General features: G+C 38.9%; 1 protein-coding gene across 2 annotated transcripts in view; it reads right to left on the bottom strand.

Annotated features, from left to right (window-relative positions):
* Positions 1–22259, bottom strand: part of SCAF4 (SR-related CTD associated factor 4) — a 43308-nt gene that overhangs the window by 13935 nt on the left and 7114 nt on the right. Inside the window, exons 2-16 of one of the 2 annotated variants that reach the window (XM_079972017.1) lie at positions 14747–14830; positions 14297–14341; positions 12895–13056; positions 11844–11979; positions 9889–10028; positions 8674–8850; positions 8292–8389; positions 7747–7855; positions 7460–7630; positions 5772–5851; positions 5122–5306; positions 4536–4636; positions 3044–3157; positions 2245–2401; positions 1170–1327 (exon numbers count right to left, since the gene is read on the bottom strand). In XM_079972017.1, the coding sequence (XP_079828143.1) occupies positions 1170–1327; positions 2245–2401; positions 3044–3157; positions 4536–4636; positions 5122–5306; positions 5772–5851; positions 7460–7630; positions 7747–7855; positions 8292–8389; positions 8674–8850; positions 9889–10028; positions 11844–11979; positions 12895–13056; positions 14297–14341; positions 14747–14830 (1917 nt within the window). The remainder of the gene's footprint in view (positions 1–1169; positions 1328–2244; positions 2402–3043; positions 3158–4535; positions 4637–5121; positions 5307–5771; positions 5852–7459; positions 7631–7746; positions 7856–8291; positions 8390–8673; positions 8851–9888; positions 10029–11843; positions 11980–12894; positions 13057–14296; positions 14342–14746; positions 14831–22259) is intronic. The other variant, XM_079972016.1, reaches the window with a different exon arrangement.

Consider the following 22259-nt stretch of genomic DNA (forward strand, 5'->3'; position numbering starts at 1 on the left):
GAATGAAAAGATTTACTCACCAATAATTTTACAGCTTTCCATAGATATTGACTTACTGAGCATGAAGACTTTGTGTGACATTTTAACAGAGCCAACTATTAGAATTCTCTCTCTCTCTAAATAATGTGTAGACATTGTATCTTACTAAAACTCTTTTTCAGTGGAATCATTTACATGGGAGATAAGGAACCACAAACGTTTACAAGGAGCTTTCTTTGTAGTTGTGATTTCAGAATCTGCCATTAGCTAATGAGAAAAGTTACTTTTAAAAATGAGGAATGCGTTTGCATTGTTCTGTGCTGAATAAAAAGCAATACAGCAAGCTCCAGCAGCATTTAAACCAGCCTTTCTCACCCTGATGCCTTCAAAACAATTTGGGCCACAACTCCGTTAGCTTCAGCCAGCACCACCAAGCTGGCTGCGACCGATGGGACAAATAGTCTAAAACATCTAGAGAGTAACAGGCTGGTGAAAGCTGATTTAAAGAGTTCCTTGCTTTTAAGTGGTATCTTTAGATTGTACAGTTAAACTTCACCTCTTGGCATAGGATCTTCAATAAAAGACCTATAATTCGACTGATCATAGGTAAGAGAAAGACAATTTCACTTGCATAAAATCTTAGAGCAGTTAATTTATCAGATATTATGCACAATTGTAAGAACTGTTTGAAAGTGTTTTTGAAGTGATTTCAATGAAGTTTGCTTTTCAACTAATGCGATTAACACACAAATCAACAGTTTCAGTGCTGATGGCCCTGCATGTTTTGCCATCATTTAACCAATTTGTCAACAAGTTATCAGGTTAAGTTAAACCTATAGTCCTTATGTAATCAATCTAAGGCTAAATTCTCACATTGCTTTTTGACACAACAAAGATACTATAACAGGTTGTACCACGTGATTTCTTCATTTGAATGTGCCTTCAAAGCAACAAATTCTGATATTTCTTCTGTATCAGGTATACTTTTAGTTAGTACTAAATCTTGCTGTATGTTTCAAATGTGAATTTTCACCATGTAAAAGATGTACTGTAATACCATCATATGGTATGTGTGTCAGCATGTCAAAACAGTGCATGAAATTGCATCTTACCTCTCAACAACAAGATGAACCAAGCTTTAAAATTTCCATATGCAGAAATGAGAAATCAAAAAGAGAAAAACAACTTACCTGTGGCGGAGGCACTGTTATTGGTGTGGGCATAGGAACAGGCATTTGAACGGACATATTTTTAGCAACTGGAGAAGTTTGTTCATTGTGTGCAGCATCTCCCGCGCCTCCATTCTGGGCTACTTGGTTTTCTGACTTTTTTGGAATTCCTTTCCATTCTACAGGAAAGATATAAACATCGATTACAAGAATGCAATATATTTAATCTCAATTTCTGCCTTACAATGCAAGTGTAAAGTCTGCATTAATTTAATTAATGCATTAACTGACGATATGTATACATCATGGCCAACCCACTTATCTGTCCCAATGGCAATCACAAATACTATCTGAATCTGTTTATGGTGACAAAAGACAATTTTTGGAATGTGCACATATAGTTTGTTCAGCAAAAGCACAGCTTTGTTTGAAATGTTTATCTTGCAGCCCCATTATCTATCTTTATAACAGGCACGTAGGGTAGAATCCAACACTGCACAAGCAGACTTCCATTCACACAACCAAAATTCACACTCCTCTTTCTCCTGCAGCCCCTCATAGGTCCCAATCAGCTCCATTTATGTGATTTTTTTTTTTTGAAAGAGCGCACACAAAACTCTGCATTTAAATTTTATGCACTTTATACATAACATACTATTTTTATGTAAAATATGGATTTCATCACAAAATATAAATTTTATCAAATTCTTTTAAATATAACTATTTTTGTCCACACTGAAACTGTACTGCATTATCTGCATATGTGTGTAATTGGACTAGGAGCTGCATTCCAAACCACAAGCAGGTACAGAAGCATCAAATCAGGTAAAAATTGACCAAATAAACATCTTCGCTATTCCCTAATTATCAGCCCTCTTTCACACTACCAAGTAAGTATTAGAATTTATGTTTGAATTAGATTTCATGCTCCAAGGGGATTCACATTCAAGCGAAGTTCTACTTACAAGCACCTCCTAAAGTTCCACCCCAAAGCAAGCAAAGTAAAACAAGTGACTTTTTTTAACAGATTCAAATTATTTTACTTGTAAGACTTTTTCTTAAATAAATATTTGTTTTCCATATATTTATCTCTTACCAGGACTAAGTGTTTCATTGTCCAGCATTCCTCCTTCACAGAAGCTTTCCAGATCTTCAGGCTTAACTTTACCCCATGGTATGTAGGTAACGCCTAATTCTACATCCCAATACTGCTTATAGTCTGGTTTAATTCCTTTATTTAAAGCCCATGCAATCTGAAGGAAAACAGCAACATACCAGTGATTTCCTTCCTACAGTGAACTTGTACTTGTTCAGCACAACTAAAGTCAGAAAGCAAAACATTTTACCCAAGAGTAGACCCATTGAAATGAATAGACCTAAGTTCGTCATGTCCATTTATTTCAGCAGGTCTACTCTGAGTGTGACTCCCATTCAACACAGCCCACATACAATGGGAAATTGGCAAAGAATAACCTATCATAGCCCTGTGAAAAATTCTTGCAACGAGATGACCAAAGACAATGTCATGTAATTAAGCAGTCCTATGCAAGCCACATAAACTGCCTCCAAATAACATGGTGATGCGTTCTGTTTGTAGGAGCTTACCACGTGGCTCATCCACCATATAGTTATCATAAATAAACATTCCCCCCCACCCTGAGCTGCATGGGGTTTTTCTTACTGCTACCAAATATTTTTTCCCAAACTCCTCTGGATTAATTGATTGCTATGGATGACAATGGTTTCTGCAGCAAAACCAATTTCTGTTTTCACAATGAAAGTGCTCCTTCCTCTCTTCCCTCTTGAAAATATTATCCCATAGAAATCTTCTTTGGGGAGGGGGTTGAGGGAAAAATTTCATCCAATAAGTTTTTATTGAAAAATATATCCAATACCTTTATAAATTTCTGATTCACTTTAAAGTTCCCACGACTCAGTTTCTGAAGAGCACGGTATGCATCTTGTCTTTCCACCATTACAATATAGGCACATCCCCTTGGTGGTATCATCTGTTGTAAAAATAAAAACATTGCACTACTGTTAAACAGGAATTTCCATAATTTTTGCAAGGAAAAAGTGCAAAGTCACAAGAAATTTGTTTGAATGTGTGCCTTATTTCCTTTTAAGGCATAAATCAGCAGAGAGAAACCTCTAGCCCTCAACCCTAATTGCCAAAGGTCTCAGTTTGGTCTGCAAGGCCATTTGCCACAAACCATGTCCACTCAACAAACACATGACATCATCCTCATGGTGCAGCTCCCTCTTCACTTGCAGGAAAAGATTTGACTTCAACTCACTACCTCCAAACAGAAAAATTTTCCTCTGCAACAAGCACCTTTGAAGTCAGTCTGTGAATCCAAAGTGCTTTCTGAAAATGCAGAAAGCAACTCCCCCCATACCCTACTGTCAGCTGCACTAGGCAGTTTCCAACAGGGAACTCACCAGTGCAGCCAATACCAGACATCTGCAAAGAAAAATTCTCCATTTATGGTTTTAATCCAAACCACTTCCTCCAAATATACTTCAAGGGAGCTGACTGGCGATTACAGCAAATTCCTTCGAAGGCATGCTAGGAGCATCAATTGGCACACCTATGAAGTAGGTTGCTGTAACCACTAATCAGCGATTACAGTGGTGCCTCGCAAGAGGAAAATAATCCGTTCCGCGAGTCTCTTCGTCTAGCGGTTTTTTCGTCTTGCGAAGCATCCCTATTAGCGGCTTAGCGCTATTAGCGGCTTAGCGGCTAAGAAAAAGGGGGAAAAAAGGGAAAAAACTCGCAAGACTCGCAAGACGTTTTTGTCTTGCGAAGCAAGCCCATAGGGAAATTCATCTTGCGAAGCGCCTCGAAAAACGGAAAACCCTTTCGTCTAGCGGGTTTTTCGTCTTGCGGGGCACCACTGTATATAGACTTCAACTTTGATAACTGTCCATCACCTGATGTCCTGCACAGTCAAAGTTGGCCCATGGGGGTAGGGAAGTTAAGATCCTGCCCACTGGCCAGATCCGGTTCTCTACTCCTGACATAAACCAAGATACAATGTCTGTACAGCAATAGAAGAACTGGGACTTGCGTGTTTTTAATATTTCTAAGTTCTTAGAGGTTTCCGAGGAAATAAATAAAGTGCATAATCAACATTGTGTGTTTGCTGCATCTATTACTAATATTCAGTACTGTTTACAGCAATTTCTCACATCAGAACATTTAAAATGTTGGCTTTTAAAAAATCATAGCTCACAAAATTTTTGGATACAAGTATTCAATTTGTTTTTAAACAAGTATACAAATTTGCTAGCACGTGTTGCAAAAAAATACTACATGAATCACTCAAAATGGTTTCAGCTGAATGATTTTATTTTCTCGTAACTTGCATTTTATTTCATACTCACATTTATAGATTCAATTGGTCCAAACTCTTCTAGGAGACCTCCAACATCCTGCTGCGATGTTCGTTTATCCAACTGGCCTACCCATAGTGTTGTACTGCAAACTAAAAATGTGACAAGTCAAAGGTGACTGGCAACTTGAATCAGGAGCTAGCAATAATTTGAAAAGTATACATGAATCTGAATGGGTAGGATCTAGAGTCCCTTGAGCAAATGGAAAGCTCTTCCAGAAGGAGACATCTTTCATTTCCAAACTCAGGATGAGAGGCTAGAGCTTGTCATCATCGCCAAAAACAGGACACTACTAATCATGGTGAAATTAACAAGAACATTTGTGCATTTCTGGCCCATCTTTTAAAAATATATACTTAGTTTTACTACACTGGTGGCTTTCAAACTTTCCGAGGACTGCAGCTCAGCAATAAAATGGATTTAACACAGTGACGCAGAGTATCAGTTTGCCATTCTGACTTTGCCTACTGTTCCGAAGTGCTATCTTACCGGAAAAAGAAAGCAAGGACAAAAACACATTTGACAGCATGTATTAATACTGTTCCATCTTGCTAAGAAAGACAGAAATAATACTCACCACTAACAGTTTCTGTTTTGATTGGAGGAAGGCCTTTTGCTCTGCGCTCTTTCTCTCTCTCCCTTTCACGCCTTTCTTGGGATCGGGATCGAGGGGAATGGCGGCGCCTGTCCCGGGAACGGGAACGACGATGGCGTGATCTTCTAGTCCGAGAACCAGACCGTGATCTTCTCCTTTTGGGTGATCTAGTATTTAAGGAAGATATTAAAAATATAGAGTAAGTTTTACATTCATAGGTAACTTGCTGGCTGCTACTGAATTCTGCCCATCCCCAAATCTGAGAATTGTTATTGTATAGTAAGGCTTGTCCTTTGAGAGCAATGTGAAAACTTACCCTTTTAAGATCTTTATTTCTGGCTATCACTGCCCCAAAATGCAAACAAAACACCTCTAAGAAGCCAAACCTGCCTTAGAAAAACCACACCCCATTTGTCCCTATGTATGCCTTGTATGAAATCACAAAATGCAAATGATCTATTCTTGAATGGTAGCACTTACTGAATGGCAAAGTATAAAACCATAAATAACAAGACTGGAGCATAAGAGATTAAAAGCTTTCAGCTTTGAGATTTTTACATTATTCCTGTATCTGGATACACTCTAGTACCTATTAATGGATTATAAATGTACATGTAATTGCTACTTTTTACCTTGATGCAGATCTAGATCTTGACTTTCTGCTCTCATGCCTCTTTCCTTCGTGAACAGGAGGCTGATCCACTTCCATTTCCTGGGGTGGGGGGAGGCAAGGATTTATTACCACAGCTGTTCTTCAGTTTCACTTTTTGATCAGTTTCAAATTTAAAACTAGACAGCATTTGAAATGTAAAGATTTTCATTTGGTTCAAATTACAATTCATATTCACTTATATGTACATAAATGTACAGATTGTAAAAACATGATTCCTTAAGAAAATGCTGTTTAAGTGGTTTAATTAACATAGTTAAGGATGTATCTTACTAAATAATATTTGGAGCAAACCTACTGGAATCAATGGGCAACAGGTGTCATGATTAACTTAATTTCACTGATTTGACTGGGTCTACTCATGAGTATAAATTTAGTTGGATATAAACTCTTGTAGCAAATGGAAACTAGTAAGTGGTGGAAATCAATCAATCATTTTGCGTCAGCAAAATGCTAAACCAATCACATTCTATCTAAAGTATTAGTTGTAAAATAAAGCCTGTAAGCTTGACAGGAATATCCAACACCCTTGCTAATCCATATATAATTTGAGCTGAAAACAGGTGTATTATATTATCTGAAGTAATTTCTAATGAGCAAGTTTAACTTCTTTAAGTGAGAATTTACTACCTGCCGATTCTGTCCAATAAAGCATTATACAAACTGAAAACTTCTACTCAGTGCAGTGTAACGGATACCTCAGTTCAATTAAGAGATTTCTGCTCTGTTACATTTACTGGACAGTGAAATCCTGGCATAGATGTAATCTATTTACAGTAGCCTCGCAACTTGTGCGGGGGTTATGTTCAGGGGGATTGCGCAAGCACCCCTACCTGTCCGATGCTGGCACGCTGAGCAGACTTTGCTCCACACATATAGAAGCTCTCCGTCTTGCTTATGGGGTTCTGGGAGGGTCTCATGGGAGCTTAAAAGCAAGGTGGAGAGCTTAAAAGCTCTTTCCAGAGTGGGAAAACCTGGTACCAAAATAACTTTTTAAAAGTTCTCTGGCTTGTGTGTGTTTCATTTGTGTGCTTGCAGCGAACTGGTCAGCAAATACATAAAGCTGTGATTGTGCAAGTTAAAGGTGTGCAAGTTTTTTTGCAAAACCATTAAACCATTGTTCCCTGGGTTGAACGAAACAGGAGATTAGTCAACAGAATACTTTCTAGTTTGTTAGCTTGTTCATATGAAGGAAAGGCATAAAGAGTCTGTGTGCACTGCCAAATGTTTGTTCATGTATCATCTTATTAAGCCAAAGTACGATTGTCTTAATATTGCCTATATTGCCTTTTTGATCAAGGACTAAAATTGGAGATACAATAACTGTAGATTCCTTCACAAAGCACATATTAAAGTATACAGATTCTAGTGCACATTAGAAATTTTTGAAAAGATTAAGCAATTAATCTACCATACTATCATAATGTTCTGCCGCCACCACCTTGGGTGACTAAACATACTAAAACTCAGTACTCTAAAGGAGTCTAACCTGTACTGGAAATCTAATGTGACAAACATATCCAGGTAAATTAAAATAGGGCAAGACACAGTGACCAAAGCATACACTATGGAACTCTTGTGAACAGTCCTGAGATTTCTTCCTGGGTGCAACATATGGCATTAGGGCTGGGGGGAAGGATAGATATTTACCTGCTGATGTGTATGTTTCTGTGTATGTGGTTCATTTTGTGCTGGAAAAGAAGGCTGGAAAGGTTGTTGCACCTGGGGTGAGGGTTGTATCCCAGGCTGAGCCATGGGAGGAAACTGTGATGCAGGTAGAAGTCCATAATTTGGCATTTGTCCATTTGGAGGAAGTGGAACCTTGTAGAAAAAAGAATATATAGGTATTTTCCATTAATTTAAAATCAAGAACAAGCTTTCAAAGTACTGCATGTCTAATTATTAAGTACTGTGCATAAGGGAAATGTTTCTAATACCTGATGAAGCATAGGTTCCTGTTGCATTCCAAGCACTCGTTGCTGATACTGGTCTATATTTGGGAGCTGGGCATAAACTTGTTGCTGCATTCCTTCACCCGGAAAACCACTGAGCAATAAATATGAGATTTTAAAGCAGCATTTTAAGGACATAAAATTTAGTACAGTAACCTAGGCTGCCAGCAGTGCTCCCCTCCCCATGCATTTTTTCCATGAATACAAACTTCCCCTCTTTGCTCCCCTCCTTCTGTTGCTTTTCTTTCTCAAGACTCTAGACTGCAGGCTCATTAGGGATGGAAACAGTATTCTAGCTGTTATAATGATGGCACTATTTAGGTATTTTTTAAGCTGACGTGGCAATATTCAACTGTAACTGCAGGATAGGGTTTTTTTTTGTTTTGCTTGGCAAACTGATGCATATCAAATATTGCATAAAAGAGTTCAAAACAATGAAGTCTAATGAAGAGAACCTATATATGCAACATTAGGCTTCTACAACATCACCTTAAAATTTAACATCTACTGGTCTGACTCATAAATCTTACAATGTTGGTTGAGAGATTGCAGGAGCTGTTGGTTCCTCTTTCTTGGTGTCTTCTACTGCTTCTGGTTCATCATCATAGTCAAATCGATCCAACAGCTTCTGAAACATATTACATTGAGCCAACTCTATTTTCTTCAGTAAGTAATGAAAGACAAGTAAACAATATTAGTACCACTGACAATGTAAGATCATTTTAAGTTTTGCATACCAAAGTATGGTTCACCAGAAACCAGAAAAGGGGGAAGGAAATGTCACATGCAGTGGAGGTGGAATCAAGACTCCCTGAATACTTGTTCTCATAGCATGAAACAATAATTTGGCATGGCATTCCACAAAAAACAAATCATTGAGTAAATTCCTTTTCAGTACAAGAAAAATATTACCTTATCAAAAGATGTCTTTTGCTCAGGTGCTGAGAAATCGTGTTTTTGTTCGGATGGTTGCGTTGCTGTAGTCTGCAGCTGGGCAGTAATAGCATGGACCTGAGCCATTACATTGTTATCTATCACAGGAGATTGAGGTTTCGGAGGCTGCTGAAAAGTCTGAAGAATCTGTTGGAGCTAAAATAATGAAACTGCAACTATTAATATCTTCTTAGGAATGACTGTGAAAACATCAGAGGTGTAATAAATGTACAACAATTGATGCCTTCCAATAGGTGGATATCTGCTCTCCCCACCCTCCAATCAGGCAGGAGTTACTGCTATGCCTGGTGGGTATTATGGTACAAGGCAGCTGCTCTTGTGGCTCCTCCTCTGCTCTGTGTTCTTAAAGCTATAATGGAGCACAGAGGTAGCCACAATAGACAGCCACAAAAGAGAGCTTTGCATGGAAACCTAGTAAAGCACTGATGATCACATCTGCATATTCACACTCTCTTCTGCACTTAAAAGTCTACTAGTCCTCAAGAGAAGTGCTAGTGCTATGCAGATGAGTAGACAGCTGGCAAGAGAATAGAAAGGACATTTCTTACTCAAGCAGACAAAGGTCAGACATGTTATACATATGCATGATTTATTTTCAGACGAGATGTGATCAGTAAACAGCAGAAATATTGATTTCACTATTCACTAATGCAATTCAACATCTTTTCAACATCTACATGCAGCCGCTGGGCAAGATCATAAGGGGGGTTGGGTTCAGTGTTCATCAATATGCGGATGATACCCAGCTCTACCTCTTTTTCAAATCAGAACCAGTGAAGGCAGTGAAGGTCCTGTGTGAGTGTCTGGAGGCAGTTGGAGGATGGATGGTGGCTAACAGATTGAGGTTGAATCCTGACAAGACAGGAGTACTGTTTTGGGGGGGACAGGAGGCAGGCGGTGTGGAGGACTCCCTTGTCCTGAATGGGGTAACTGTGCCCCTGAAGGACCAGGTGCGCAGCCTGCGAGTCATTTTGGACTCGCAGCTGTCCATGGAGGTGCAGGTCAATTCTGTGTCCAGGGCAGCTGTTTACCAGCTCCATTTGGTACGCAGGCTGAGACCCTACCTGCCCGTGGACTGTCTCGCCAGAGTGGTGCATGCTCTAGTTATATCTCGCTTGGATTACTGCAATGTAATTTGAATTCTGTATTTTTTAACAAAAAGTCTCTGCTTGCCTGTTGTCCTTGTGTTGTCTGAAATAACTGAGCTACAGCTGCAAAGGCATCAGAACTGGGCAACTGCGGCACAGCAGGTACTGAATTGGAAGCAACTTGAAGAGGCTCAGATGGAATCACTGTGGCAGGAGGTGGTGAACCTATAAAATAAATTTAAATGCAACATTAAGATTTCAACAATCCCCACTGATAGCATTGCACTTTTACACTATAATGCAAGTTTTTAAAAATCAAAACTTGGGTGGTCAGTCTGTAGACCATTCGCAAATACGGTCAGCAAGTTGTTTTTTTAATTCCACGGGCAGGATTCTCAAAATTAGACATCATGTGGCAATACTTCATTGCCAAACACCCTCATGTCCTGCATGCCACAATACAAAGTATGTATTTCATTGTATTTTGAATATTTTTTGGAAGCCACCAGAGTGGCTGGGGAAACCCAACCAGATGGGAAGGGTATAAATAATAAGTTGTTGTTGTTTTAGGGCCAGGTGAATATATGGCTGTAAGTATATGCTAAATATTCTTAGGGCCAAACTAAATTTGACAATAATCATGCAAGTGGTAGTTACATAATTGTGTTCTGTACAGTAAACAGCAGCCGCAGGTGAGTGGGGGCAATGATTAGGACTACAGCAGAGGCAAAGGGTTAAACCTCCCCACCAAAGCCTCAATCTAATTCTGAGCCCACTCATGGCTGTATTTTGTGGTGCTGTTTCTTAAAACACAAAACTTTTTTTTTTGCATGATTATTGTCATGTCTAGTTTCATCCACAGTCCCATATAAACTCCTATCTTTTTCTCTTTCTCTGTATTTCAGTAATCATACTTCTTTGTCATACTTCTGTATAGAAAACCATGATGACGATTGATGACAAAGTTCAGGAAAGCCTTTTGTAGCTTAACGAGCCTACAGACTGCAAATTTTTTGGGGGGGAAACCTTTATAAAGAATATTGATAATTGAATGGATATATGGAGAACTGCTAAACTGTTTAAGGTTAATATACTATTACACACCCACCCCAGTATTATTAATGTATTTGCAGCAATTTGTATACCACAACATATAAAATACTAGAGTTATATACATCCCTAGAGGTGTTTTGTCCATTAGCATTTTTAAAGTGCTTACTATTTAAACAACTCTAAGTGGTATACAAAAATATCACGAAAATAAAACAGTAGCAAAGCAATATTAAAACAAACACAAACAACAGGAAAAGATAAAAAAGAATTTCAGAAATAACAGGATTCAATCTTATGGACCAGGGAATGTATGAGCAAAAAGGTATGTCAACACAAGATGCCAGAAACACGTAACAGATTATGGTTCACATATGGCAGAGGGAAGGACATTTCACAGTGGTAGAAAATACTATTTGAGTACCAGTAATTTCCCTGTGATATTCTGTAGTGTTGTGCTAATGAGTGAAAATTTCCCTGTGATCCTAAATGTGATATTGTGATACTGCAGGAGCAAGTGATATTGCTTAACTACTGAGCAATCTAAGGGGTGCCCCACTTATACACGGTTGCCATTTCTGGTAACAGAATATGCTGTATAGTATCCAAATCATTGTGTATTTTATTTATTAGGCCATCTTAATATTTTCAGCCAGACTCATCAAGAACACAGCAATGGGTAGAAATAATTCTATTCAAAACATGGGAAGAAAAAAAAAAATGTTTTCACAGTACAATACTAAACATACGCATGAATAAGACAGTCAACCAAAAGGCTCTTCACAGCACTCTTATTCTATAATACAATCACTTAGCCAAAACATGAACTTTATCATATTTTTAACACCAAGAGTTACAACAAAAAAAATCTATCTCCAACTTTTGCTGGCAATTAATTCAGCCCATTCTATGCAGATTAAAGCAAATAAAGTCTGATTTTGACAATATAGGCCCATAACAGAAAATAATGCTTTAACTAAGATTTCTTACCTTCATTATTAGTAGTATCTTCAGCCATTGAAGCAGTACTGCTAGCTCCTGCTGCCATGTCGAGGAGAGGTTGAATTATTTCTATTTTAAACACTCCATTTTTCTGCCATAAGTTGAGGACACGAACTATCTTACTCTGTTCAAAGAAGAGAAGTACATTTTTAAAAATCTTCATTTGCTTAATCAAAGCCTAGGCAGTGTTCAGACAATACTGTCCCCCCGCTTCAGTTTTATACATCATGAGATCAGGTAATGGACACATGCACTTTGTTTCCTATCACCTAAACAAATGTGAGACATCCGAGTTCAGATATCTTCTATTCAGAGGGGAGACAAAACAAAGTGCAAGTGTATGAAACCAATCAGTCTCACAATGTACAAAAATGAGAGCACAAAAATGCCATCTGAACAAGGCCCTAGTCCTTGCATGCACACACAGAAAAAGAGAGAATAGTACAGTACAAAACTTTTATACTTTGTTTCCTATGCTTTGTAGCATTTTGTGACTTCTCCAGGAAATGACTGTGGACATGAGCAACAGTGGAGAGATCAAATCCCGTACAATATTTTTCATGACACACTTTATGGACCTCCAAACTTAGTAAATGATGGCTACTTTATTCTATTCTAGACGTGGGAATCAGTTTTGTCAGCATAATACATATAAGCAGCAGGAACCCAAGCCTGTTCTAAGTCACCAGCCACATCTAGTTTGTGTTGCAGCTTTACTATCAAATAGAATAAAATCCAGCTCACATGGCTTTCTACACAGAAGAGAAAAGTTCCTCCATAAGAGCTTTTAGTCATGAAGTGGTGAGGAAGAAGGGCCTCAAAAATTTAAAAGCCAACTAGAAAAGAAACATTCAACATCAAGGCCTCATTCAGAAATAGTATCCAACAATCAACAATGTGTGTTTGTACAGGGTGGACCAAATATAGTAGGATCCGAAGATATTCATTTCTCTCTCTCTCTCTCTCTCTCTCTCTCACACACACACACACACACACACACACACACCAAGTCAAAATGCTACAAGAAATTGAGTTATACCTTGTCTTCTGTTGGACAGAGATATAAATACTGGAATGTGGCTGTTATATTTTTACAGAATCTTGGCCCAAAAACATCCTTATCTGTTCCAAATTGATGACGAGACTGACGAACAATAGAGTCAATAACATACAATCCAGGAACTTTGTATTCTGGTTTACACTAAAGAGAGAGACAGACAGAAAGTCATATAAGTAATATACATTTTATAAATCCTAACAGTAAGCTCTGTATGATCATAAAACAGGCCTATCATATTAGCATGAAGTTAAAAGTCCAGAAAGAGGGGGAAAGGAAAACAAACTAGCAGGTGCCATACAACACTATAGACATTCCACTATATTTCCTGGAATTTGAATGTAAGTGCTATTCACTTTTTAAACACTGATCTCAGAAATCCAGTCACATATCAGGCAAGATATGCACTTTAAAAATATGCCTGTGTATATACATTAATTTGACTCAGTGATGGTTATTTCTCATAATGATGTCATAACTACGATGTTTTAATGTACATCACCAAATGTTTTTGAATGACTTGGCAGTTCAAAAAGACTCTCACAAAAATAAATAATCAATGTAAAATAGGACAAGCAGACTAAGCCTGCCCCAACATGCCCTGCCTTCGTATTAGTTGCATGTTACCTAGATCACAGGCAGAACTGACACACCTAAGGTCAAGAATGTATGTCCCAAAAACTCAGTAACATCAAAGTTTTCTGGCATCTAGAGATGCAAGAAGGGGAGTTCATACACAAGCTTTCCAGCTCCCAATGTAGGCAGGCTAACCTTCCTCATCTCCTCTTTATGCCTTGTGTGCTTACTTCTTCTTGCAGGTGTGTTATGCATTAGTTTAGTGGCGGTTAGAATTAGCTAATTCTCCCAAACAAACAAACCCAAACAGCAAAGTTGCAACCTGTGCACATTTAAACTGCATGATCAAAACTTTACACGCTTGGCAGCCAGCCAGCTGGTATCACAGAAGTTAAAGCACACAAGGCAGAGAGTCTTGCTTACCAGGCTCTGGGAAGATCTCACTCTTGGAAGCTCCTGCAAGATCTTGCCTTGTTTGGGGGGGGGGGGGCAAGGCCCATGCTTCCAAAAAAGTATGAATGATCACACGGGACTGTGTGTGGTTTTTGTGATTTTTCCAACTACACAATTTTGGCTTTACATACAATCCCCCAGAACAAATCCCCATATAATATGCTATCTTTCTGCACAGTTACGGAGCTATTACCATTGCCATAATTAATATATGCAGTTGCTGAGTGATTTACCATAGAATTGCTCGATGCACATAATTTGATTTTGTGTGCTCTAAAAAAACAAACCATTTTTGGGGGGAGAATGTAAATTGCTGAATCATCACTATATACAACTTAATAAATATTTCATTTACCTTTTTTATAAACTTCTCTACAATCTGGACTACATGTTTGTAAAGCTGAAAGAGAATCAAAGAACATTTGAAATATTTAATTTCATAATATGTTTAAGAAATGTGAATTTGTTTACCTTAAACATTAGCATATAAACTCATATCAAACTAAGCAGAAGGAAATATATCATAGGTCATTTTATTAAACTAGTCCTAACCTGCATTTATAACTATCTCAAAATCATCTCAAAGGAGTGTTTGAAATGGAGTTATTTTTAAAAATTACTTTGACAGTGATAAAAGTATACATTAAAAGCATTATAATTAAAATTATTCAGTATCTGTAAAATATTAATAAGTGAGAATGACTCTCAGTCCATGTGCTCTTTGAAAAAACACAAAACATGCTACAAATGTTCAAACCTTTTAAATTTTTGTACAAAATAAAATAAATACTCTTTATCATCTCACCTTAATAGCTTTGATGGCAGCTTTAGTAATAAGAATCATCTTTGCACGAGAAATAGGAGGTTTCATCTCCATCAATGAGAAGAGCTAACATGGTGGGGTGGAGAGAAGAGAGAAACCAAAAATCATAAAACACAAGTAACTGAAATGCAACTTTGTCACTACAGACCTTTTGATGAACTCTTTCCATCCCAGTTAAATGCTAAATAGCTCCAGAACTAAAAACTAATTAGTTCAAATAACAGTGCAAGTTGTAAAGCTATTTCTGAAATTATGTCACACTTTTAAAGTGTAATATGTTCCAAACTGCACTCATGTTATAAAAATGGCTGATCAGACTATTCCGTGCTCTTCATATGAAGTTGAAACCTGTATCTCAGGCAATTCTCCAGACTTTTGTAGTCAAAATGCACTCTAGTCTCTGCCACCACTCAGGGGACTGCAGATATACACCCGTTGTCCATCATGTTCCTCATCCATCTGCCCGCAAAGAAGCAATGACAGGTACCATGTTTCCCCTACCCTGCCAAAAAGGACACTCACTCCAATATCCTGTTCACCTGGGACTGCAGAGCTGAAAAGAAGCACCTTCTGGCATTTACCAGCAGGCAGGGGACAAAGGGCTGATGGGTGAAGGGTTTTTATGTATATGTGTGCATGTTTTATTTTAATATAGTATAATCTGCTTTGAGGATCATTCAGTTGAAAGGCAGGATAGAAATCTTATAAATAATGAATTAATGAAACAACAGGAATTCACATGAGAGGGTGCAGAAGTCCCAAAATATATCTGGGGGCGGAATTAAGGAGGCAATCTCCACCCTCACCCCACCCAAAAAAAGGAAACACAGCGCAATGAGGACTGAACATGCTCAGTTGCCACAGAATGCTGAGAGGGAGTAGCTGGAAGTCTGAACAAAAGCACTTGGCACTGCAATGTTTTGTCCCACAGGTTCCCTCAAATAATCAAGTGCCTATCAGTTTGGAGGTGAAATGGGACCAACTAAAAACAAGATACAGGTTTCTACATATTCTGGGGACTCCCTAGGAACACAGAAGTATTTAAGTTTGTAAACTAAAATAACAATAAAAAGAATTGTAAACCCACAAAACAGGCTGCCAATGGTTTCTGAGCTTCCAAGACGTCCAGAATGGCAGGTGAGGAAGAGAGAAAGGAAGGAGGTCAGAAGAAGCGTCAATTGGCCGGCTCAGGTTCCTAACAGCTTTGTCTTCTGGGAGTGGGGAAGACTAGGGTTGCAGAGCTTGTATATGCCATGAGGTTAAAAAAAAACTCCCTTCCCTCCACTATGTAGAGATGTTTTGTAACTTTCGTAATATATAATGCCGCAATATATATATTGGAAGCAGGCATTTAGAAAATGAAGACAGTAATGATGCTAGTTTCCAGACATGCTGCTGTATATCCTCTTGGGGAAAAGAGGCCAGCTAACAAGAAAACAATATCAGAAAGCAAATAAGAGATTCAACAGAAAGAGAGGCACCAAATTTCAGCAGAACAGTTAGAAGCAGGACTAGGATTTAGCCAAATCCCCAGTTATAACTTGCCAGTCTAAATCCATAATAAATATTGATACGAGATCCTCATACACTGTAAATAATTAAAAAGCAACCACACATTGTTAGACAAAAGTTTACTTTAACAGCTTTTTATTCACTCACAGTAGCACACTTGAATCAAAATAGCCTCAATAAATTGTGTCCTTAAGTTTGTCCTCTAAAACTGCCTAAGGATTAACTCAACCAAAGCTTTCATTTATACATTTACTTGTTAAAGTTTGCAGCTCCCCCACCTCCTTTTTGTAACATCATGTTGGTATTTAGAGGCTAGAAGAACAGTATTCAATGGTTTTACATTAATATACAAATGCCAAAGTAAAAAAGCCATGCTGTTAAAAGACATCCGCCTTCAGCTAAGTAAGCGATTAGTACAGGCAACTCTCATTTTGTGTGCATCACTGCAAACCCAGAAGTAGCAGGAAAAGGGGGCATAATGGGGCAGGGTGGCCAGAATGGGGCAGGTTTATGTGTACTCCGCCAATGTGCACAATGACTTGGAACTGAACTCCCGTGCAAAACAGGTGTTGCCTGTGCTACCTATGTTTGTGTCCAAAACCAGTCCACCATCACATAACGGCTGTCAGTGAAAATACTTCACTCCTAAACCAAGTTTTAAAAAATCAACATTCCTAATAGCAAACTCAGGTTGCTTAGTACCAACAAAACAGGAGCCAAAACAGGACCACTGAGAAACTACAGGGAGATTATCAGCAAACTGAAGTAAAACCCAATGGTCACAGAAGTATTTTGCGCAACGGGGGAAGGGGAACAAAAAACAGTCCAGCAGCAATTTCATATTGTGTGCTGTATGGGGGCGGGGGAACCAGAGAACTGGGCAGCAGGAGTGAATTAGCCTACATTTATGGTATCCTGATGGAGAACATGGTTGGCCAGCCCCTGAAAAGGGACATCCTTGTTAAGGGCTTAAGACAAAACAAAACATTTGTAGGTCTCACTTGCTATGCTCAAAAGCAAACAAAAAGAAAGGTTATATCCTTGGCTTTCTAGAATATCGAACCACTGCTGAAAGAATAAAGCCAGGATAAGATCACATACTTGTATAAAAAATAAGAACCTTACCATTTTAGGATCAGATTAAACATTAAAAGGGCCATGTGGCTGCTTGTTGAGAGCTACACCCCCACTATTCCCCAGTAACATCCTGTAGATGAAGATGCATGGCATCATCATGCTCACATTTCCTGCCCTACTCCACTAGAAGTCACACATCTTCAGCAGTATACAGGCAACCAGTACAATTCTTGTAAAACCAGTGTTATACGGTTACAATGGTACACTGCTCAGCACTCTGAAGGCTGAATTCTGCATTAGTTGCAGCTTCCAAAGTTGCAGCTTCTTCAGAAATAGCAGCATATACAGAACATAATACAAACAAAAGATTACTAATGCATAGGTTAAAATAAGAACACAAGAGCCTGCAGAACCAGGCCAATGCCCATGTAGTCCAGCATCCTGTTCTCACAGCGACCACCCAGATGCCTATGGAAAGCCAAAAAGCAGAACCTGAATACAGCAGTGATCTCTTCACTTGTGATTCCCAGCAACTGGCATTCAAGGTCATACTGCCTTCAACAGCGTATGTAAGTTACTGTGGCCAGGCTAGCTCAGTTCATAAACAGTAGGACCTGACAAAGCAGCTACAGCTGGAAAGAGACACCACGTGCCACCAATGCCACCCAGCATCAAGTGCCAATGCTGGAACCAGGAGTACCTCACACTATGAACCTACTCCTTCAAGGCGACTGCAATCCAATTTGTAACAGGTTGTCTATCTACTTCCCAGACACATGAGCTGCCTACACACACACACACACACACACACACACTCCATCTCAGGATTCAGTCTCAGTTTAAAATTACTCCCAGAATAATCTACAGGAGTCAAAATCACTATATAAGCTTATAAAACCCCAGTATATATATATAACTTTAAAATACTTTTCTTTTCCAGTTATAACATTCAGTTACCCAGCAAAACTTAGTTGTTTTAATCATTGGTAAGATTTTGCACAAAATTTACAAATTTGGATTGGGTCTCTTTGTGGCCTCAATTTCATCTACAAAATAAATGCAAACCATCAGCAACCTCACTCTGAACAAGAGGCCAGATTTAAGGGTAACAATCAAATATATTCCTTCAAAAGAATCAATAAAGCCCTCAGACAGCCCCCAATTACCAGTGTGAGAGAATGTGGAACCTGTGTGTGTCCTGTAGCTTATGTTTACCAAAATCTTTCCCATGTTTCATGCCATATGAGAATGTTTCAATAACGAACAATTGGTCCTATTCAGAGCAAGACATCCAATGAAGCAATATGTACCATCCAAACCCAAGCATGGCATAAAATTCTGGTTATGATTCCACCAGAAACTAACAACTCATTTACAGGGTTCTGCATGGAATAAAAGTGAGACTTTTTTCACCAGCATGCCATTAGCAAAGGAATTAGCAATGAAAGGTTAGGTCTGACTGGTACACTGAAAATCAGAACTCTCCCCCCCCCCCCAGTTCTTTCTTACTGAGAATTGTTTAATGTCTGTTAAAGGACCATGATTCTCCTTTCTTCAATATATATTGAGCAATTTCAGACCAGAATGCCAAGCCTGAGATTGTTCTTTATTATAACAAAACTAAAGGTGGTGTGAACATCCCAAAATATGTTTCTTCTCAGTAGGCCTTATCCCAAGGTCAATACCAACTTTGGGATGTGTCTAGAAACATGGTCAGCCTGGAACATCAAGACAGGCAGCCTCAGAAACGGAAGGCCTGATTTCCACTGCTAGCATCTACAGAGAAATGTGTCATCTCCGGAGTCAATGCAATGACAGAAAATCAGAGCCACGCTGTTTTATGTAACTTTTTTCTGTCCTACACGCGCTATTGCAAAACGTGATGGTGCATATATTGCTCAAGCAGTATGTACTATGACTGCCAGTTCTATAAAATGCTTTTGTTATTACATGTAATTTGTAATTACTTATTATTGCACTGCTATAGTGATATATCATTTTTCGTTTAGTCGTGTCCAACCCTTCATGACCCCATGGACCAGAGCACGCCAGGCACTCCTGTCTTCCACTGCCTCCCACAGTTTGGTCAAACTCATGTTCGTAGCTTCAAGAACACTGTCCAACCATCTCGCCCTCTGTCATCCCCTTCTCCTTGTGCTCTCCATCTTTCCCAACATCAGGGTCTTTTCCAGGGAGTCTTCTCTTCTCATGAGGTGGCCAAAGTATTGGAGCCTCAGCTTCACGATCTGTCCTTTCAGTGAGCACTCAGGGCTGATTTCCTTAAGAATGGAGAGCTTTGATCTGCTTGCAGTCCATGGGACTCTCAAGAGTCTCCTCCAACACCATAATTCAAAAGCATCCATTCTTCGGCGATCAGCCTTCTTTATGGTATGCATACAATGGTACAATACTGAAGTTCTTAAAACTGTGGGGTTACTTAGTTCCAACACACTGTCATGTTTTGTATCTTAAACTATAGGGTATCCTTCACCTTGATGACTTATGTGCACCGTTTTTTACTTGAAAATGGTGTCATGCTTAATAACTTCCACCAGGTTTATTTGCATCACTTCCTAGATGTATACTTAATCTCAAACCCAGATTGAAAGTCAGTATTTCTATCAACTGAGGGTTAATCATCTGCGTTCCCCACTAAACAGATTAATCAAGATAAAAACCACACTGCCAGTACATATTCAAGTGTAACAGCAATACTGAGTTAGTTTTCACTGCTCTGACTTCCACACATTTTTAGAAAATACTCTTAATCAAAGCTAAACAGATTAACAACATCCCCCAAGTGTCTGTTATGGTATCAAAAGTATGTTCCTCCAGGTACTGCTAGTGAGACTAATACTTTTAAGATAGACTTCCATTTTCTCCTGCTGTTGCTCTACTGAAAGTGAAATCTTGCATTGTAATGGCAAGCTTTCAAGATTAAGAAAACTGCTATATTCAGATGAGTGGAAGATGAGGGAAATGGAAGAAGTCTCCTCTCTCCTACACAATACTAAGGTGGCATGAAGGAAATCTCTTTCTCCTCCCTCCCTATACCACTAGGAATGAGAAGAGTGAGTCACTGAGGAGCAAAGTACAGTATGAGATGCAGAATCTAGAGTCATCCAGTGAAGCTGAGATTCAGAACAGAAAAAAGGAAGTATTTCTTTGCATGGTGGATACATAATTTGTGGAATTCACTACCAGAATGTGTAGTGATAGCCACCAACTTGGATAGCTTTAAAATGAAATTAGATAAATTTATAGAAGATAAGGCTACGAGAAGATAAGGCTACGAATGGCTACTTGTAGTGATGACTATTACCTCCAGTCTTGGAGGTAGCATTTATATTACTATCAGTTGCTGGGGAACACGAGTGGAAGAATGTTATTGCACTTGTGCCCTAATTGTTGGCTTTCCATAGGATTCTGATTGTCCATTGTAGAAACATAATGCTGGTTTAGACTGATACAACAGGACTCTTACGTTCTTGAGGGCAACCATCTGAGTCAGGGATTGTTTGATCTGAGTGGAAGAAGCAGCTGCAGAAAAAGAATTGTCTGGAGAGTACATTTAGGATCTATTCAAACTTCCTTCTTGTAGAAAAAAAGCCCTCTGGTCTGTGAGCTGAGGAAATGTGATCACAGCTGGGGAAGCTTGCTTCTCAACGGTAGGAAAAAGGATATGTGAGGATTGAAGCTCCTTCCACTTCCTGGTTCAGCCCCGGGTGTCCCATCTTCACAAATCCAAAAGCGATACAAGATGGAGTAATGTTTCGAAGGTAATGACTTGATTTTTAAGGAAATATAGATTTGCAAGGAATCCCTGCTCTTTTAATACTAAATATGAAAGGACAGTTGCAGTAGTTCAGTTTGGGGCATGCATGGAATAGATTTAGTAAAGGAGTATCTGGCAACCTTGAGTTTTCAGCTATATGATCATGAACAGCATACTGGTAGTATGGGCAGGGCTTGCATTGTCCAACAAGGATTTACAGAAAAAATAATTCCCACTTCTGGTGGCAATACTTTCTTTTTGAAGAAGAGACTTGGAAGTTTATATCCAGCCACGTAAATTCCACTGGTGCACACCACTCTAGCCTCATAGCCAAAGTAGAAGAAAACTGCTCATTTTTAGAGCTTCTAAGGTATGTGTTTTTTTTACAGTGTGGAACAACCTATAGCAACAACCAGATTAGACTGGCATCATGGACATTAGAGAAGACACGTGTGTTAAGCTGACTGTGAAGGAAATTCAACAACACACATTTTAGCACCAATTTTCTGCCTTTGCTAGCTCCTTCTGCCTGAATCCATGCCTTACTCCATTTTGTATCTTTTTGCACTTATGATTACTTCATTAGGACATTTTTGATGTGCTCATACACAGCAGAACTACAAGTCATTTATTTGTTCCATTCCATTTAAGGAACACACAAGATAGTTTACAACAGGGGTGGCCAACTTCCAAGAGACTGCGATCTACTCACAGAATTAAAAACTGGCAGTGATCTACCCCAGTTGTTGAGCTTTTTGGGGGGAGGAGGAAAGCCCCGTTTTTAGGGGGTTCGGGATTCATAAGTTGCTTAGCTTTGGGAGGAGGGCAACAACGTTTTTACATTATTTTGGGGTCAAAGAAAATAGCAACTCACCAAAGGATCGCTGGGGGGGAAACAGCCTTGGTTTGTAAACTCCGTCTTCTGGTGCATGGGTACTGACAATGACAGTGTCCCTGGATCATTTAGCACCTCTCTTGAAACAATTGCACTGGCTACCTATTTGTTACAAAGTCTAACTGATGATGAATTTTGAATATAAAGCCTTAATCACTTTTTTGAGCTTTTTGAGGTGTGGTTTTTTTAAATTAATCAATGTGTATAAATTTTATGATTTCAAACCAGCTTAGGGC

This window comes from Podarcis cretensis, assembly GCF_951804945.1.
Source record: "Podarcis cretensis genome assembly, chromosome: 4".
Classification (NCBI taxonomy): Eukaryota; Metazoa; Chordata; class Lepidosauria; order Squamata; family Lacertidae; genus Podarcis; species Podarcis cretensis.